Source organism: Natator depressus, chromosome 4 (assembly GCF_965152275.1).
Source record: "Natator depressus isolate rNatDep1 chromosome 4, rNatDep2.hap1, whole genome shotgun sequence".
Taxonomy (NCBI): domain Eukaryota; kingdom Metazoa; phylum Chordata; order Testudines; family Cheloniidae; genus Natator; species Natator depressus.
In genome coordinates, this window is record NC_134237.1 from 87,870,892 (window position 1) to 87,888,980 (window position 18,089).

The 18,089-nt window shown below is 41.8% G+C and overlaps 1 protein-coding gene across 2 annotated transcripts in view; it reads left to right on the forward strand.

Annotated features, from left to right (window-relative positions):
* Window positions 1–976: 976 nt before the first annotated feature.
* Window positions 977–18,089, forward strand: part of AASDH (aminoadipate-semialdehyde dehydrogenase) — a 64,216-nt gene continuing 47,103 nt past the window's right edge. Inside the window, exons 1-6 of one of the 2 annotated variants that reach the window (XM_074951369.1) lie at window positions 977–1,568; window positions 2,586–2,727; window positions 4,549–4,798; window positions 7,334–7,454; window positions 8,997–9,337; window positions 10,848–11,040. In XM_074951369.1, coding sequence (XP_074807470.1) covers window positions 4,572–4,798; window positions 7,334–7,454; window positions 8,997–9,337; window positions 10,848–11,040 — 882 coding nt within the window. In that variant the 5' untranslated portion in view covers window positions 977–1,568; window positions 2,586–2,727; window positions 4,549–4,571. The remainder of the gene's footprint in view (window positions 1,569–2,585; window positions 2,728–4,548; window positions 4,799–7,333; window positions 7,455–8,996; window positions 9,338–10,847; window positions 11,041–18,089) is intronic. The other variant, XM_074951370.1, reaches the window with a different exon arrangement.

Here is an 18,089-nt window from a genome sequence, read left to right on the forward strand (position 1 = left end):
TACCAAGAATCTGCATCAAGTCCTGATTCATTCCCCAGCACAGTTACTTATATATAGCCAAAATTGCTTTAAATTTTTTAAAAACATTGATTATATTACGCTCCTAAAACTTCTTCAGTTTACATATGCTGTCACTGGTATTCAATCAACTAAAAATAATTTTCTGCAGCCTGAAGTTCTAGCTACTTCTCATTTCCTATGTCAGCTTGGAGTGTGGTTGTTTTTTTAAGAGCCAGAACTGTAAATAGCAGACACAAAAGATCATGTTTCGCACAGTCATTTTATTACACTTTTTGCAAGAGTGACTGTTGAGTCCAGACACAGGGTGAGGGAGGTAGTACCTGTTAGTGGCCGCTGATGCCTCCCAGTGCGCCCCGAGCGAGCAGGGCGCATGCTCCTGGGGGGGGGCACTCACTCGACTAAACCCTGCCTCCCCTCTAAACGAGCTGAGAGCTGCGGACTGTCCTATCTCCGCCGCGGGGGGGGGGGAAGATGGTTTATCCCCGATCACCAGGAATCTCTCTCAGTAGAAAGAAAAAGAGTACTTGTGGCACCTTAGAGACTAACAAATTTATTAGCGCATAAGTTTTCGTGAGCTACAGCTCACTTCAGAGGTTGGTGTTGAGCTGTCCGCTCCAAGACCCGTCCCCCCTGCTGCTGGGAGAATGGAACAGCCCGACGCTGGCGCCTCAGCATCCAATCAAAATGCAGCTACTAACCAATGCGAACACCGCTGCGCTGAAAGAGCTCCGCCAATCCGAAGTTGCCTAGAAGGAGCCTATCGGAAAAAGAGCTTCATTCAGCCAATCAAAAGTGGCGCATCGCTGTTGCCGTGCCAAGACTGGGGGCGAGCCGAGGGCATTCCTTAGCTGCCGCCGCTCAATGGCGTCGCGGCGGCGGCCTTGGAGAGCGGCGAGCGCAGGTGGATGCGAGCTTCGGCGGCTGCTCTTGGGCAGGTGTCGGCGGGGGGAGCTGGCCCGGTGGGGGTGGTGGAAACGGCCTGGGGCACGTGGCTAAACCGCTGCTGGGGCTGAGGGTTGTAGCCGCCTTCGTCCGAGCGCAGCCTCTCCCCTCACGCACCCGGCTGTCGGGGTCTCTAGGACCCCGGGCGGTGGTACCCTGCGTGGGCCAGAGGAGCCAAGGCGCTGGGTCCCACCGCGGCCGGCGGGAGATTTAAACCGCTCTCGGGGAAGAGGCTGGCCTGGCGTACCCGCCCCTCAGCTGTGAGAGGACACGGTGGGTGCGGGGACCCCAGCCTTGGCGCTCCGCGGAGCCGCTCCGCCCTGAAGAGGAGCTCGGTGGCGCTGGGAAGCGTGTCGCCGACAGGCCGTACTACCTCACCCACCTCGTCGCTCTCGTCTGCGGGGCCCTGGGGCTGCTATCACCTGCAGAGTCTGGGCTGATGTGAGGTTCGTCCGAGGGAGACTACCGTTCCCAGCGTGTCCTGCTCTGTTTCCGGCCAGGCAATAGATGGTCTGCGCGTGGATCCAGATGTGCTCGGATGTGTGCCCTGGACGTCCTTCTCGGAGAGAACAGATGTGTTTAACCATCTTGCTAATTGTTTTGAGGTCTGTCAATAAATTGAATAAATAACAATCAACCAACGCTCTTTGCTTCAATAAATAATCAGCTTTAATTCTAATTTCTACAGTATATTTTTGATGTAATGAGCAATGCTGATTGTGTCATACATTTAGGTAGTTAAATGTCATTTTGAAGCATATTCTTGTGCTAGTTTCTATAGGTCATGGTTACTTTTGTCCAACCAGGTTGCAAAAACATTTATTCCTAGTTTAAGATGTGTGCGCTTGCAAGTAATCTGGTGATATATATTATTTTGGAAAACAATGGTTTATATAAACATATTGTAACATATAAAATGGAGTGATCGCCATTAGCACTGGAAGTTTGTGGCTTTGGTTACAAAAATATATTCCCTCTGTATTTTAAAAGGCAATGCCAACTCAACATTGCTAACAATTCCATAAACAATAATTTCCTCCTTGTCCCCTGTCAATTTTTGTGGTTTTAAATTCAAATTTTTCCTGGTTTTTCAAAAATGTTACTGTGTGAAAGATCCACATACACTAAATGCTGGCAAATTCAAAATAAAACAAACTGAAGAGCTAGAAACATTTTTCTCATTAATCTTAACAGAAAGCTCTTTTAGTTTTAGTGATCATGGGTGTTCCTCTACCATGTTTATAAAAATATGTTGTTTAATGTTGATAAGCAGGCAAAAGTCTGTGTAGATGATTGAGGATATATGCCTCATAATATTTCTCTCACTATATAAGTCAATGCCTAGGCATGACAGAAAGTTTGGTTATCTTCCCTTTAGGAAATTTTAGTTCGATCTCTCCTCTAACATTGGGTCTGTTTCTGCACCCTTGAAATCAGTGAGAATATGCCACTTATTTTAATGCGAGAAAGACTGTTATCTTTATATAATGTTTTGTGGTGGATATTTGTTTACAGTCAATGTAAATTGCCTGGGAGTGGAATTACAACCTGCAGGAAAACTCCAGCAGTTATTTAACAATAATTGTATCAACTCTTAAGTTTTCTTGTTTGTTTCCTTCAAGCTCATGCAGAATTTCAGCTTGATGACATTGAACATATGTGGACAACTGTGATTAAAAAATAACCGAATTTGTGCAGTTATAAACATGTCGAAGAGTTTGTCATCAAATATTTGGAAGTAGAATCTATGTATCCTTCATAACAGTAAGTAAATGATACATATGTATGAGGAAAACCTAGGAGATTTGGTTTTGAAAGCACTTTTCTGTTTTTAATACCACAAATCTTCACATTTATTTATTTATTTATTTATTTAAATTACCTCTTTAAAAACTTTGATCTCTTCACTCCTTGGTACACGGGATTGCTTTGATTTTGAGAATTGTACGTGGTTCTTCTGCAGCAGTACACATCACTAATACTTAAGGTCAAATTCTGCTCACCTAATTTATATGCGAAGTCATATTAAAATCAATAGGACTGCTTGCACAAGTAAGGCAAACTGAACATAGTCCCAAATCAATGCAGACAGCTGGGCTCCTTGCATTTTTTAATTGTTTTTCATTATTTTGTTTTACCATGCCCACACACGTAATAAGATCTGCACAGAGAACACATAGAAGCCAAGCCCCAACCCATAAGTAGGGCCCTACCAAGTTCATAGTCCGTTTTGGTCAATTTCATGGCCATAGGATTTTAAAAATCGTAAATTTCATGATTTCAGCTACTTAAATATGAAATTTCACAGTGTTGTAATTGTAGGGGTCCTGATCCAAAAAGGAGTTGTGTAGGGTGGGGCGTGTTGCAGTACTGCTACCCTTACTTCTGTGCTGCTGCTGGTGGAAATGCTACCTTCAGAGCTGGGCAGCAGGAGAGCGGCAGCTGCTGGATGGGAACCTAGTTCTGAAGGCAGAACTGTCAGCATCACTAGTGCAGAAGTAAGGATGGTATGGTATTGCCACCCTTACTTCTGCGCTGCTGCCTGCAGAGCTGGGCCCTCAGTCAGCAGCCACTGCTCTTTGGCCACCCAGCTCTGAAGTCAGCGCAGAAGTAAGGGTGGCAATACTGCAATCCCTCTAAAATAACCTTGTGACCCTGTGCAATTCCTTTTTGGGTCAGGCCCCCCAATTCGAGAACCGCTGGTCTACCCCATGAAATCTGTATAATATAGAGTAAAAGCACACAAGACAAGATTTCACCGGGGGGGGGGGCAAGATCAGATTTCACAGTGCGTGACATGGTTTTCATGGCAATTAATGTGGTAGGGCCCTACCCATAAGATCTCACACTGTAAAAATGGACTTGTCATACAAATGTGGTAATTACGTACTTGAGGAATGTGGGGAAGAAGGATTACTAAAATAGTGATGTCTACAGTCTTTGTTAGAGAAAAACAGAACATTGAACTCTTGCCAGGTAAATAAAGAGGAAACTAATTTATAATTGTGTGTGTTTGTAATGTTTATGTGCAGACATACTCTGGTGAAGAAATCCTGGTTTCATTGAAGTCAGTGGGAAGACTGGGATCTTTAAATGTTATTTCTTTAAAATGAGCATTTCAGTTTACCTCTAAAGGATCCAAAATATACGTTTTATAAACACAAGCTTTTACAAAACTGAACACCAGTAGAAGTGGTTTCCTTTTAAACAAATCCAATAGAAAGTACTTCTTTCCATTCCCCCCTCAAAAGTAAAATAATTTTCTCCAGCATTTGCAATCTAAGCATTGCATTAGAGCATAAAAACCTGAAAGTGGAAATTGAATAGACTTTTTTAATTGTTCTAATTTTAAAAGTAAGCAAATAGTAAAATAGACTTTTAAAATTCAGGTTAAGGTTTGTAATATGAATAACTTGTTGTTAAATGATATAGTCTTTAATTGGGCACTGTCCCTTTAAATAGCTTTTAGAAGAGGTCTCATGCTGTTTTCTTGGATTTCTTTTTCACTAGACTAAGCTGCCTTTTATATTCATAATGTTAATAAAAGATTACAATGAATTCTGATTATTATTTTTATCTGTTTAGGGACTGAAGATTATGCACCTAAAATGACTCTTCAGGAGATGGTGCATCAGGCAGCCAGCCTGTATTCTGATAGAAAAGCAGTATGTTTTGATGAATGTAATAAGCCTCCAGTTTTCTACACTTACAAGGAGGTTGTTAGTCTTGCCACAGAATTAACGGTTTTCCTGCAACACTACTGTGATCACAGAGGAACGTTTGAAATAGGCCTGTACTGCTATCCTGGAATAAATTTACCATCTTGGATTTTAGGGTAATACTTCTATTTTACCTCTTTTCTCTATAGTCAGTCTACACTAAAGAAATATATATATAATTTTTTTAAATCAACAAACTTCAAAACCAGTGGAGCACTAGCAGCTAGACCCATATTAACTGATTTTATAAACTGGTTTAGCTGAACTGTTTGGAATGTTATGCATCCTTATTGCTGTATTGGTAAATCCAAGTGGGGGGTGTGGTGTTTTTTCTTGTTTAAAAAAAAAGGAAAAAAAAAAAAAAAAAAAAAAAGAAAATTCCAGAGCACTTTGGCTTGTGACTCTTAGATTCGCTAGCAAAGCTATTAGAACTTTTAAGTTCCCTGTACCAGTGCATATCTACGTAACTGTCCATGAATATGCAGCACATCTTTGTTTAAATGCATATCTACAGACAGAAGCATATAGTCTAATTTACATGGTGTTTTTTTTTTTTCCAGACAGTCATACCTCTGTTCAGTTAAGTCCCCCCGTCCTTTTCTCCATATCCTCCCCTCCGTCTCTCCTCCCTCCCCAAACAAACAAAGGTACTAATTCAGAATTAAGGCTAGGTCCAAGTTTCAGGCTTTAAATCTATCTAATTTGGCTGTAGCCTGATTGCTTTGGATCTTTTCTCTAAAAGAAAATCTAGAAAATGAAATGCAGAATTAAGTTGGAACAATAAGGACACATGATTAAAATAACGAATAGTGAGGAAACGTAAAAGTTGAGGCTTCAGCACTGTCAGTTCAAGATTATTGCACATGAGCACTATTTTCTGTTCCCTTGTTTTCTGGTTAACTAGTTTAAAATGTTACCATATACATCAGAAATAGGCTTGAAAGAATATGATTTTTGTCAGTAAATGTCAGTAGAGGTTTGATTTCACTCTTCATATTAAAAAGATGATACAGTATTTCCATAGATCACAATCAACATTTACAGACAAAGTAAGAAAAATGCTGCTTGAGAACATATTAGAGTCAAAATCCAGTGATTTAGACTTATGAATTAGGCTTGTTTACAAATGGACTAGTGAATAAATATTAAAAATAGGTATGATTTGTTGATTTAAGTATACTTTGTATATTTTGACATGGGGTGTTGGCAGTTTGTGTATTAACAGTTTATAAAGCTTTAACTTTTTGAATCTCAACATCAGTTATTCAACTGTCTTACCATTGCCCCATAATTTCCCACAACTGTGAAAATATAAATAGATTTTAAAAAATGCTTAAAACCCACAATTTTATTTAATTGTGAAAATTTAAATTGATGTAAAAATGCCTACAAATAAACAGACATCTGTCAAAATCGTAACAAAATAAAAATTGTATTCTTCCAGGCCTAATCATAAAATATATCAAACGTATGGGATGTGCAATATGGCTAAATTCATGTGACTGCTGGAATCTTAACTTTTGCACTTCCTAAATCTCTGTTTTAACTGTGTGTCACAACCATAACATTTTATTAACATGTGACCAATGTGTGCAGCAGTGGACATAATTCTTGGTGCTTTGGGAGGCATTATGCCACACCTGCGTACTGAATGACAAGTGCTTAAAGGTTCCATTGGCTTCACCAATATAACTTGTAAGTTCCTTGACCAATGAGTGTATACTTACAAACTGTTCATGCATGTGTAATGCACCTTTAGATTTAATGGCATTTTCTCCTGCACATGCTCAACTTCACTGATGGAAAGCAAGAAAACAGTGAGTTAAAACAGGCTTTATGTACTGAACCTGTTTTGCTCAGGCTCTTAGAGCAACTGCTGATCCCTTTATATGCTCTTTCTGCCAAATTTGGCTGGTTTTGTTCATGTAGTGTTTTACACCAGCTATCCCTTGTTCTGTTAGTGTGATGAGAATTAATTTGTAAGGGAAAGCCAAATAGAAATAGATTGATTTATTTCAAAAATAAAACCTCAGATTTTAAAAACCCGATTAATACACCATCAGTTTTATTAATCTGGATGCTCAAGGCTTTTTGATAAAGACAAAAAGCCAAGAATTCTTATTTGGTAAATTAAGCCACTAGGTGGTTCATATGCACAGTAGTGATAATAGTAAGTACTGAAGAAACACAGCAGTATAAAAGAAGCATAACTGATGACAGTGGGATGATACTTATATAATCTCTTCCCTAAAACAAAGACAGATATAACTCAAATCTTCACAAGTCAGATCTCATGAACAAGTTAGAATAAAACTCTGATGTTCCTAGCATGTATTATGTGTCTGCTCCATGTACACACGTGCTACATATTGTACCCAGGCCTTGGAGGAAGAGGAGTGAGCAGCGGGGGATGGGGGAGCCTCAGGGGAAGAGGTGCAAGCAGGGGCTGGGCCACAATCCAGGCTCCGGCGGGGACTCCCCCACTTGCGTTTAAGCCTCCCCAAATGGAAGACTCACATTCCTCCTGTGTCTGGAAACTAAGGGATCTTATAGCATAAAAGAAGCATCTGTGGAATTTATGTAAAACTTAAGATATATTTTTAACTCTATTTTACAGTGCTATTAATTGACTTGAATTTTTGCCTTGTTAGAATCCTCCAAGTTCCAGCTGCATATTCTCCTCTTGATCCAGATGCACCACCAGTATTATCTACCTATTTTATGAAGAAATGTAACCTCCAGTATATCCTTGTTGAGAATGACAAAATAAATGTAAGTGTTAAGGATACTAAAAGGAACATTAAAATGGGATTTAGAAAATTGCAGCAGTTGAGTTAATTGCCTTCTATTTACCAAGTGTTCAGATGTAATTGTCTTCGTTTTGACAGTGAGTGGTTTTCAAGCTGTTCTGCAGTGGGTCAAGAACATGAGTCTCAACCTCAGGGGAGACTGTTAAGAAACAGGGCGTAAACCCCAAATTGGCTTGGAGTTCTGTACTTAGATTACTCCAACCAATTATTGGGTGTAAACGCCTCTGGCACTATTACAGTCTTAATGTGGAGTGACAGTCGATCTCCTTGGGTACCACCCATTTAAGCTTGCCTTTGTGATAGATGGTCTCTTACACCCAAAATCACAACAGTATTACTGGTTTCTCCCAGTCCCAGAGGATGAGTGACTTACCCAAGGTTAGTTGCACTTTAGATCTCACACCAAAGACAGTGCTTGTAACCAATCCTATAATAATAGATCTAAAGATTTATTAAGTAGGAAAAGGAAATAGAGTTATTTACAAAGTTAAAGCAGGTAAACACGCACACAAATGTTAGTCTTAAGTTTCAAAGAGCAATAGAAGCTTCTATAATAAGAAAACTCTATATGTCCCCTAGTGTCTTCTGTGAGCTGCCAATGAGCTAATGGGAGGAATTCACTTGCATGTCTCCTCTTCCTGGGGGGTTGGTGGTGGAATTGGCGAAGTCTTTTGACCTCTGATATTCCACAGTAGTTCCTCTGGTGTGGTTGGGCCTTCTTTATTGGACAGACACCCCCTGTTTGAGACTAGGGCCTGGTATATACTAGGAAATTAGATGGGTATAACTACGTCACTCAGGGTTATGAAAAATCCATACCCTGAGTGACATAGTTAAACCAACAACCCCAGTGTAGACAGCACTAGATCGACAGGAGAATTCTCCTCTTGACCTAACTACTATCTCTCGGGGGACAGGAGGTTCCAGCTATATGTTTGTCGGTGTTCCGTTGAGACCTAGAGGCCTTGGCATGAGCTGGCACCTAGTTTGCCAGCATGACAATGGTGATCTACCTTGGTTTTACACAGACATTTTCAGATAATGTGAAGTACCTGGATGCTTTTCTCTAGACATCACCTTATTTTCCGGTTCACTTATTCACTCCCATGGTTTTGTAACACATTCTACAATGGTGGGTATTGGTATTCAGGAACCCTTGCAGTATTCCTCCCCTGTAGGTGTTGCACATCAAGATGGAATGCAGAGCTCTTTGAGGAAACTTGCACAACATCTAATTTACTACTGATTATTAGATCATCATTTTTATGAGTATTAAATTCATCCACAATTTTTAAAAAAAGGAGTGAGCAGCTGCTTTCTGAAAACCAGACTTCTTAAAGCTTTCTCAGATTGGACTCCCAAAAGTGGAGGCGCTCAAAATCACTAGTCACTTTTGAAAAATTCGATCTTTATTGTTAGTAGTACAATGTGAGAATGGAGACAGTAAAACTGTGCACTGAGCTTTGCCTTTAACTTGCTTGTAAACTATTTTATTCTCTTACAGAAATTCAAAATATCCCATGCTGGCTGGTTTTACGAGAGTTCTTTTGCAATAGATCATGTTGGTTTAACTCTTTTCCAAATTAATTGGAACGATGTTGATGTAAATCTGCTGTTAGATGGCGCAGAAGACAAAAATGGAATCTCCAAAGCTACAAGTAATTGGGAGACAGATTACGTAGCTGACCTGGACCAACTTAAAGCAAAGACATCACAAAGGGGGTACATGGATGTCAGGCAGCAACGGTCTTTGGCATACATCTTGCATACGTCAGGAACTACAGGGATCCCCAAAATAGTCAGAGTACCTCATAAATGTATTGTGCCAAATATTCTTCATCTTCAGTAAGTTCACTTTTCAAAGGACTGACAATTAGGGGCCAGATTTTCAAAATATCTTAATATCTAACAGTGCTTGTATTTGTTTGTCACTGATAACTATAGTCTTGCTGTATTTTGTGAATCGCCTCACTGGAGGTGATCTTCACTGGTCTGCAAAGGAAAGGGAAAAATTGCAAAAGCTAGCTGCAGCTGAGTAAGTATATAAAGCCAAGACTTGGTGCCCTTTCGAAAGCGTTATTAACTTGGAAGTAATCATATTTTACGTTCACAAAGTACATTGCAAAATAAGGTGATTACAAAAGTGTGGTTAAGGGGGGACTGTGCCAAAGTCTAGTATCAGTAATGGCATTGAACTACCAGGAATGACTGAGGCAAGAATAACTTCAGTACAGTAGAAGTACTCTTCACAGATTCATTTGGCAAACAGTTGAAGCCAACTGGAGTTGAAGACCCACATGCTCTGGGTCTAACTGATTGCCATATTTGGGGTTGGGAAGGAATTTTCCCCTGGGTCAGATAGGCAGAGACCCTGGAGGATTTTCGCCTTCCTCTGCAGCATGGGGCACAGGTCACGTGTTGGTTTAAACTGGTGTAAATGGTGGATTCTCTGTAACTTGAAGTTTTTAAACCATGATTTGAGACTTCAGTAACTCAGCCTGAAAGTATGGGTCTATTACAGGAGAGTGTAGGTGAGGTTCTGTGGCCTGCAATGTGCAGGAGGTCGGACTAGATAATCATGATGGTGCTTTCTGGCCTTAAATTCTATGAGCTGCCATTGGGGGGAGTGTGTGTGTGTGTGTGTGTGTGTGTCCCTCTCTCTCCAAGTTTTCTTTCAGTCAGTTTCTGAATAGAATAATATTTATTACTTTTCTTGGATATTTGTTGTTCTTAACGTGCTTGACCTGATTTCATTACTCCCATATATCATGTTGATCATAATACAGACATTTTATTGCTGGTACTCTAAATGAAATAAATACAGAAACTTTGAAGTTGAACTTGTGATTCTCAGATACCTCTTTCCACCTCTCATATAGGAATTATTTTCCTCCTTAAGTCCTAATTACTGTTCTAGCTTTCTTGGCTTTTCTTTGTTCTGGTAAATACCTGCTGGAAAATACTAGTAATGGAAACACTGCTAGCCCAATACGGAGTGCAGCTATAGAGCGGCACTGATGAATGAGCACAGACCATTCAAATCTGCACAGAGCTTCTTCCCCAGCATGCAGAAGGTAGATGCAGATGGCTTTCTGAAGGACATGCTCTAGCACAACCAGAAGTTACGGGTTTGAAGATGCAAGAACCACTTGGTGAAATTCTCCTGTGTATGCCGGCAGTTATACTAGATGATGTTAATGGTCCCTTCTGGCATTAAATTTTTATTAATCTGGGTACAGATGTTATGCCATACAAATGCTCCAACTCAGGACCCCTTCTGTTTTTAAATAATGCCAACCAGTTACCAGCGTTTATATGCACCCGGCTTAATAACTCTGGCCTTTTTTTGTTTTAGATCCCTATTTAAGATCACACCAGATGATATGCTGTTCATGGCCTCACCTCTGACGTTTGATCCATCTGTAGTTGAGTTGTTCGTTTCTCTGATAAGTGGAGCCTCTCTGCTTATAGTACCAAACCCCATAAAAATGATGCCTCTGAAGTTGTCTGCCGCTCTTTTTCACCGTCACAGGGTCACAGTATTACAGGTAGGCCATTCACAATGGGGTCCTGTTGAGATACAAGGGATGTATTTTGTGTCTTCTTCTTTCTGTTTGCCTGTGTGTGCTGCTTTTGCATGATACCAGACAGTAATGATAAAGAAGTTTTTCCTGCAGCATCAGTTCACCTTTGGTTTTTATGCACCTGTTATCCTCTTTGCTACATAGTACTAGAGCTTCATAAAGCTAAGAAATTACCATTTGAAAGGATTGTTCTCAGTGATGTATGACAGATGAGATTTGACTGAAGCCAAGGCTGACATTCAGCTGAAGGCTCCTGCTAATTATGTAGCTTTTTAATTTCTTCTGACATTCACTCTGGCACCAAATAATGGGCTTGATCTTGCAGCCCTAAGTAATTCTTAATCATGGAAATAGTCCCATTGCCAGAAACACGATAAAGTACCCCTCAATAGTGCCATTTATAACATGATAAAGTGCGAGTAATAAGAAACAGAATGGTTATTTCCTCAATAAGTTTGGCTGTTTATAAGCTGTTAGCTCACCCAAGATTGCACTGGCTTCCTTTCCTGTGTCAGAGAGAGAGAGCTACTCCTGTGTGACCTGAATTTTAACAGACTAAAATCTAATTTGCCTATGAAGTATACTAGAAATAAGTCTTTTGTAATCCTTATTAACTGAATAAGCCGAATTGTATGTTCTGTGGTACGATATGGTACTATGCAAAGGCTAATACTTGAGTAAAAAACTTCAAAAATCTCTGCTCTTGCAGGAGAGGTGGATCTATGTAAGTTGTTCTCATAAATCTAAAACTTGAAGCAGAATGTCTGTTTTATGTATAGGCAGTAATATGTTAATAGTCTGATTAGTGAGGAGTATCCATTATTGAAACAACACAGCTCTTAAAGTGACAGGCTTTCAATTAACGTTGCAGCTGCAATACTTTTACTAGCCAGACACACAACCAGCATAGGAAAAGGTATTTTCTTGTTCAGTTCTGCCTTCAGCCTCACTATATCTTCCCTCCAACTCCCAAGTCATTCTTTTAGCCTTCCCTCCTGCATGCACACACTCTTTTTAAAGATTTCCTTCTCTCCTGGAGAAAAGTGATTGTGGGTGTAAATTCAGGTTAACAATTAAGTGAAGACACCACAGCAAAAATAATCCAGCTGTTACAAAATATTAATGGTCAGGTCCTCTTACTTCTGCTCTGTTTACAATGGAGGGAGTAAGTAAAATCTGGGTACTACAGGATACTTCTACACAGAGGGAAAAACAAAGACCCACAGCAGTGAGTCATGCCATGTGTAGACATACCTACAGTCTTTTCTGGCACACTAAAACATCTTGACCACTCTCTTGCCTGATGTTTTTAGATGGTTTTTTTCCTGGCCTGTTTCTCTTAAGTTGTAACCATAATTAGCAAGTCAGATGTTTCTTAAGCAGCTGAACTGTTTTTAGGGTTAATGGTGGTTGAGTCATTTTGATAAGAAGCTTTTAATTTGCATTTCCTTGAGTTTAATCACTGTCTTGATCAGTAAAGGGAAGGGCCCTTAATGAAATAAATGACACTCTAGGGCTTAATTGATGATTAATTTCTGTGATAGTGTTTCTCAAACTTCAAGGCTGCTGTCCCTGTGATGATTCTGACCCATCCTTGATGATGCCTTGCAGAGGTTTTGGTTGGGGGCTGAGGGTGATGGCTAGTGGCATTCTTGGGAGACAGGCCAGTCCTTGCTTACAGACAGCCCCCCAACCTGAAGCAAATACTCACCAGCAACCACATACCACACAACAGAATCACTAACCCAGGAACCTATCCTTGCAACAAAGCCCATGGCCAACTGTGTCCACATATCTATTCAGGGGACACCATCATAAGGCCTAATCACATCAGCCACACTATCAGAGGCTCGTTCACCTGCACATCTACCAATGTGATATGTGCCAGCAATGCCCCTCTGACATTGGTCAAACTGGACAGTCTCTACGTAAAAGAATAACTGGACACAAATCAGACGTCAAGAATTATAACATTCAAAAACCAGTCGGAGAACACTTCAATCTCTTTGGTCACTCGATTTACAGACCTAAAAGTTGCAGTTCTTCAACAAAAACTCTTCAAAAACAGACTCCAACGAGAGACTGCTGAATTGGAATTAATTTGCAAACTGGATACAATTAACTTAGGCTTGAGTAAAGACTGGGAGTGGATGGGTCATTACATAAAGTAAAACTGTTTCCCTATGTTTATTCTCCCCCCCCCCCCCCCACCCCTGTTCCTCAGACGTTCTTGTCAACTGCTGGAAGTGGCCCACCTTGAATATCACTACAAAAGGTTCCCCCCTTTCTCCCCCCCGCTCTCCTGCTTAATAGCTCACCTTAAGTGATCACTCTCATTACAATGTGTATGGTAACACCCATTGTTTCATGTTCTCTATGTATATAAATCTTCCCGCTGTATTTTCCACTGAATGCATCCAATGAAGTGAGCTGTAGCTCGCCAAAGCTTAAGCTCAAATATATTTGTTAGTCTCTAAGGTGCCACAAGTACTCATTTTTGCGAATACAGACTAACATGGCTGCTACTCTGAAACCTGACCTTTTCTGGACAGACTTGAGCAAAGCCATAAAAAAAACTTGTGGAAAAATTAATGCTTGTCCTTCCCTTAAACATTTCCATTTAGGAGCCATCAAAGTTTTGAATGGTCTGAGTGCTGATTATTAAATAGAAGGCTCTGATTTTCATAGAACCATAGGGTTAAATGGGACTTGCAAGGGTCATCTAGTCTAAACCCCTTCCAAGATGCAGGATTTGTCCCCCTCTTTATCTCCTCTGTTCCAAACTAAACATATCGAGTTCCTTCAGCCTTAGTTCATATGGCTTGCATCCCATCCATTTGATCATCTTTGTTGCTCTGCATCCTTTCTATACAACAGCGACAAAAATTGGACACATTACTGTAGCTGAGGCCTAACCAGCGCTGAGTAGAGTGGTACCATCACCTCCAGTGACTTGCATGCTATGCCTCTTTTAATGCAACCCAGAATTGCTTTTTTTTTTTTTTTTTGCAACCGCATCACATTGTTTCTTGTTGAGGTTGTGATCCACCACAACTCCCAGATCCTTCTTAGCAGTGCTGCTGCCAAGCCAGTTATTCCCCCATTCTGCATTTGTATATGTTTATTTTATCCCCCGAAGTGTAGTCCTTACATTTGTCTTTATTAAACTTCATTTTGTTGTCTATAGCCCAGTTCTCCAATTTATCAAGATCCCTTTGAATTTTAGTTCTATCCTCCAAAATGTTTGCAACCCATCTTAGCTTTGTGTCATCTCCAAATTCGATCAGTATGCTCTCTATTCCAACATCCAGGTCGTTAATAAAGATGTTAAATAACACCAGACCCAAAACACATCCCTGTGGAACCCCTCTTGAGACCTCCTTCCAGTCTGACCTCATTCCATTAATAGCTACTCTTTGTTTGCAATTATGTATCCACTTCATGGTAAAACTACCAAGTCCACATTTCTCCAGCTTACTTATGAGACTGTCATGTAGGACTATGTCAAAAGCCTTGCTAAAATCCAGGTATATTATGTTCATTGCATTTCCCCTATCCACCAAACCGGTTACCTTGTCAAAGAAGGAAATCAAGCCGGTTTAGCATGATTTGTTCTTGGTAAATATATGCTGGCTGCTAGTGATCACCTCTTCATCCTCCAGGTATTTGCAAATGGAGTATTTTATACATTGCTCTAGTAGTGTCCCATGTATCAAGGTCAGGCTGACTGGACTATAGTTCCCCGGCTCCTCCTTTTCCCCCTTTTTTAAAGATGGGCACTATGTTAGCCCTTCTCCAGTCTTTTTGGGAGCTCTCCTGTCATTCATGAGTTTGCAAATATTATCGGCAGTGGCACCGGCTTTCTTCAGCTAATTCCTTGAGCACCTTTGGGTGAATAGCATCAGGCCCTGCCGACTTAAATTCATTCAAATTAGTCAGAAGATCTGACGTGTTCCTTACTTATCCCAATCCGCATCTCTTCCCCTTTATTGTCTGTAACTTCGCTTGTAGGTCAGTCACGTTATTTTCTGTAAGAAGACTGCAGCAAAGTAGGCATCAAGCAACTCCACTTTCTTATTTTCTGTTACCAACTCACCTTCTACATTGAGCAGTGGGCCCACGCCATCCCTGATTTTTTTTTTTTTTTTTTTTGTCTGACATATTTGTAGAACCTCTTGTCTCTAACATTTCTTGCCAATTATAACTCATTCCTTGCCTCGTCTTGGCTGCTGATCAGATAATTTAATAGCATTGTCCATTCAGCCCACGCATGCACCTCCCCTCCCGCCATGCTCTGCCATCTTCTATAGAATTGCTAATTGGTTCTCTACTTTAGCTCCCTTTTTTGCTCCTTTATCTTTTATTTAATAATAAAAAAAACTTTGTTTTTCATCGACCTCACCCCACCTAGGGACCTCCCTGGACATAGGGTATGCCCGGTTCACCGGGCTTTAAGAAGTGTCTCAGTTGCAAAGAATCTATCCCAGTGAGTGATGGTCATTCTCAGTGTGTCCACTGCTTGAGAGAGAACCACATCCCCAAGAAGTATGGTTTATGCCAACAATTGAAACCCAGATCCAGAAAGGATAGAGAACAGAGACTTAAGCTTCTCCTAATGGAAGCGGCCCTCCTTGCCACGCCAAGACTCTGGACATCAGGAATCCTCACTGCAACCCTCTGAGGTGAGCCTAAGAAAACAACTATGAGCCACTCACACAAGGTTTCTAATGAAGGGGCTGTAAGTCTCCACAGCAAGCCCTGACGAAGACTAAAATGATCTCTGGCTTGTTCAGTATCATCGGTACCGACAGCATTGAAGCTATCTAAATCCGGTACCCAGAGCTCGCACAACACCACCCCCCCAGAACGTGTTGGGTTGCCTAAGGACCTGATGGGCACAGGGAAGGAATCATTGGTACCAACAGGGCGTGAGAAAACAAGAGAACTTCCCTGGGGAAGGTTCCTTCAGTGCGGACATCTGAGTTGGTATGCAGATGTCCGCACTGGTTGCATGCCAGAAACTACTGGTCTGCTGAATCATGACTGAATTGCCAACTCCTTTGGTGCAGACATTTTGGCACCTCCAATCACTACCAGTACCAATGCCTATGAAATTGCTGGACTTCTGGTACATGACAGACCTTTCAGTGTCTGATGGACTGTACTCACCTATACTTGCTACAGGGATCACAGTACTGAGTTCACCCAGAGCTCCAGGCTTGCCAGAGACATCATGCAATGCACCCCCATTTTCAAGTGCTGAGTTAGTGACCAAAAAGACAGTCTCCTATTGGTCCTCTTATCCACCCTACTGTACCCCTTTCCAGTATGGACCTCAACCGTACCACCCCTCAGGCCCCTAGGTATGGGGAGCCATGGTACCCACCTCCAGGACCCTTCCCACCCACTCAGTGGCTTTAATTGGACCCTTGGCAAGCACATAGACACCATGGCTCTAGCTTGGGCCTATCAGGAGCCAACAAGACACCCTCCTTCAACTGCTGCATCAAGGACATCCGAGTCCCCTGAACAGTTAAGAAAGGAACAAGAGTCTGAAGTCGAGGAGGAGGCTACGTCCCAGACTAACTTCTCCTAGTCATCACCAGACGAGACAGTGATGCCCCCTCCATTGTCATTGGCAGACGACTTCAAGCTTTTCCAGGAGCCAGCTGGGAGGGTGACAGATGCATTAAAACTACCATTACAAAAGATGACCAAGATACACCATAAACTATTAGACATTTTACACTCCTCTGCTTCTTCCGGAGTAGCCCTCCCTATTAATGAGGCTCTCTTGGAGCTTGCCAAACTCATATGGCAGATCCCTGTATTGGTCCCACCAACATGCAAGTAGCCTGATTTTAAAAAAAAATTACATGCCAGCAAAAGACACTGAATTTTTCTTCTCCCACCCACCCCCTAATTTGATCATTGTGGACATGGTGAACTCAAGAGGCCATCATCACCTGAAATCCACCCCCTATGACTGAGACTGGAAGCGCCTGTAATGGGGTGGCATCCTTGTAGATCAGGGTCAGTACGAAGATCTCACTTCTGGTACCATAATAAATCTGCCTCTCACAAGCGCCCCCTCTCTGGCAGATATGTGCCTGCAATCACTCAGTTTTGAATGGGGCAGTACCCACCTCTCGTGGGTGCCCCCTTTCTGGTTAGGTCGGAGTCTGCTTTTCTTTCAGTTCTTACAACATGGTGGCACAAACCTCTCGCTAGCGCACCCCCTCTCATTCTCCCCCCTCCCCACCATGGCCAGTGGTTCTTTCGGTGGGTCTTCAGTGACTCAGCTCTCTGGCTGAGTCACATGCTCTGTGCCCCTTTCAGGAGTATACAGTGTCTAGTTCTTTCTCATGGCCCTGGTATGGGGCTGTAGCACCAAGGCTTCCTCCCCAGAGACACTGCCTTACCTAACACTCTAACAGGTGCATCATGGTACTCTTAGTTGGTGTGTCCTTCTTGGCAGCCCTCCCAGGGCACAGTTGTCAGCCAGACCAGGTGGAAAGACCCAGCAAATGCCTACACGGGAATCCTGTTTGCTCAGCCTCTCTCATCACTACTTCTTACCGCTGATGCATCCCTCATAGGATGGGGTGATCTCACAGTGCAGGGCAAATGGTCTCCATCCAAGATATGTCTTCACATCAATATCTCAAACTCAGAACAGTCAGGAACGCATGTCCTCACTTCCTTCCATAGGTGATGACTTTTTTGGTTTGCCGGTGGGTGCCCCACCCCAACTTCACTTCCTTCCCCTAAGACCTGCCCCAGTCCACCTCTTCCTGCCCTCATTCTGCCCTCCCCTGAGTGCCTCCTGCCCACTGCTTATTCCTTTCTGCCCCCTTCTGCCTTAAGGGTGAGGTGTGAGTGTTTGCGGGGGCTCAGCGTCCCCCCCAAAACTGGCAATTTTCAGCATATTTATATATTTTTTCATATTCTAGTTATCTTAATGTAGACACACATTCAATACCAATGATGATTATTATTAAAATAGTAATGAA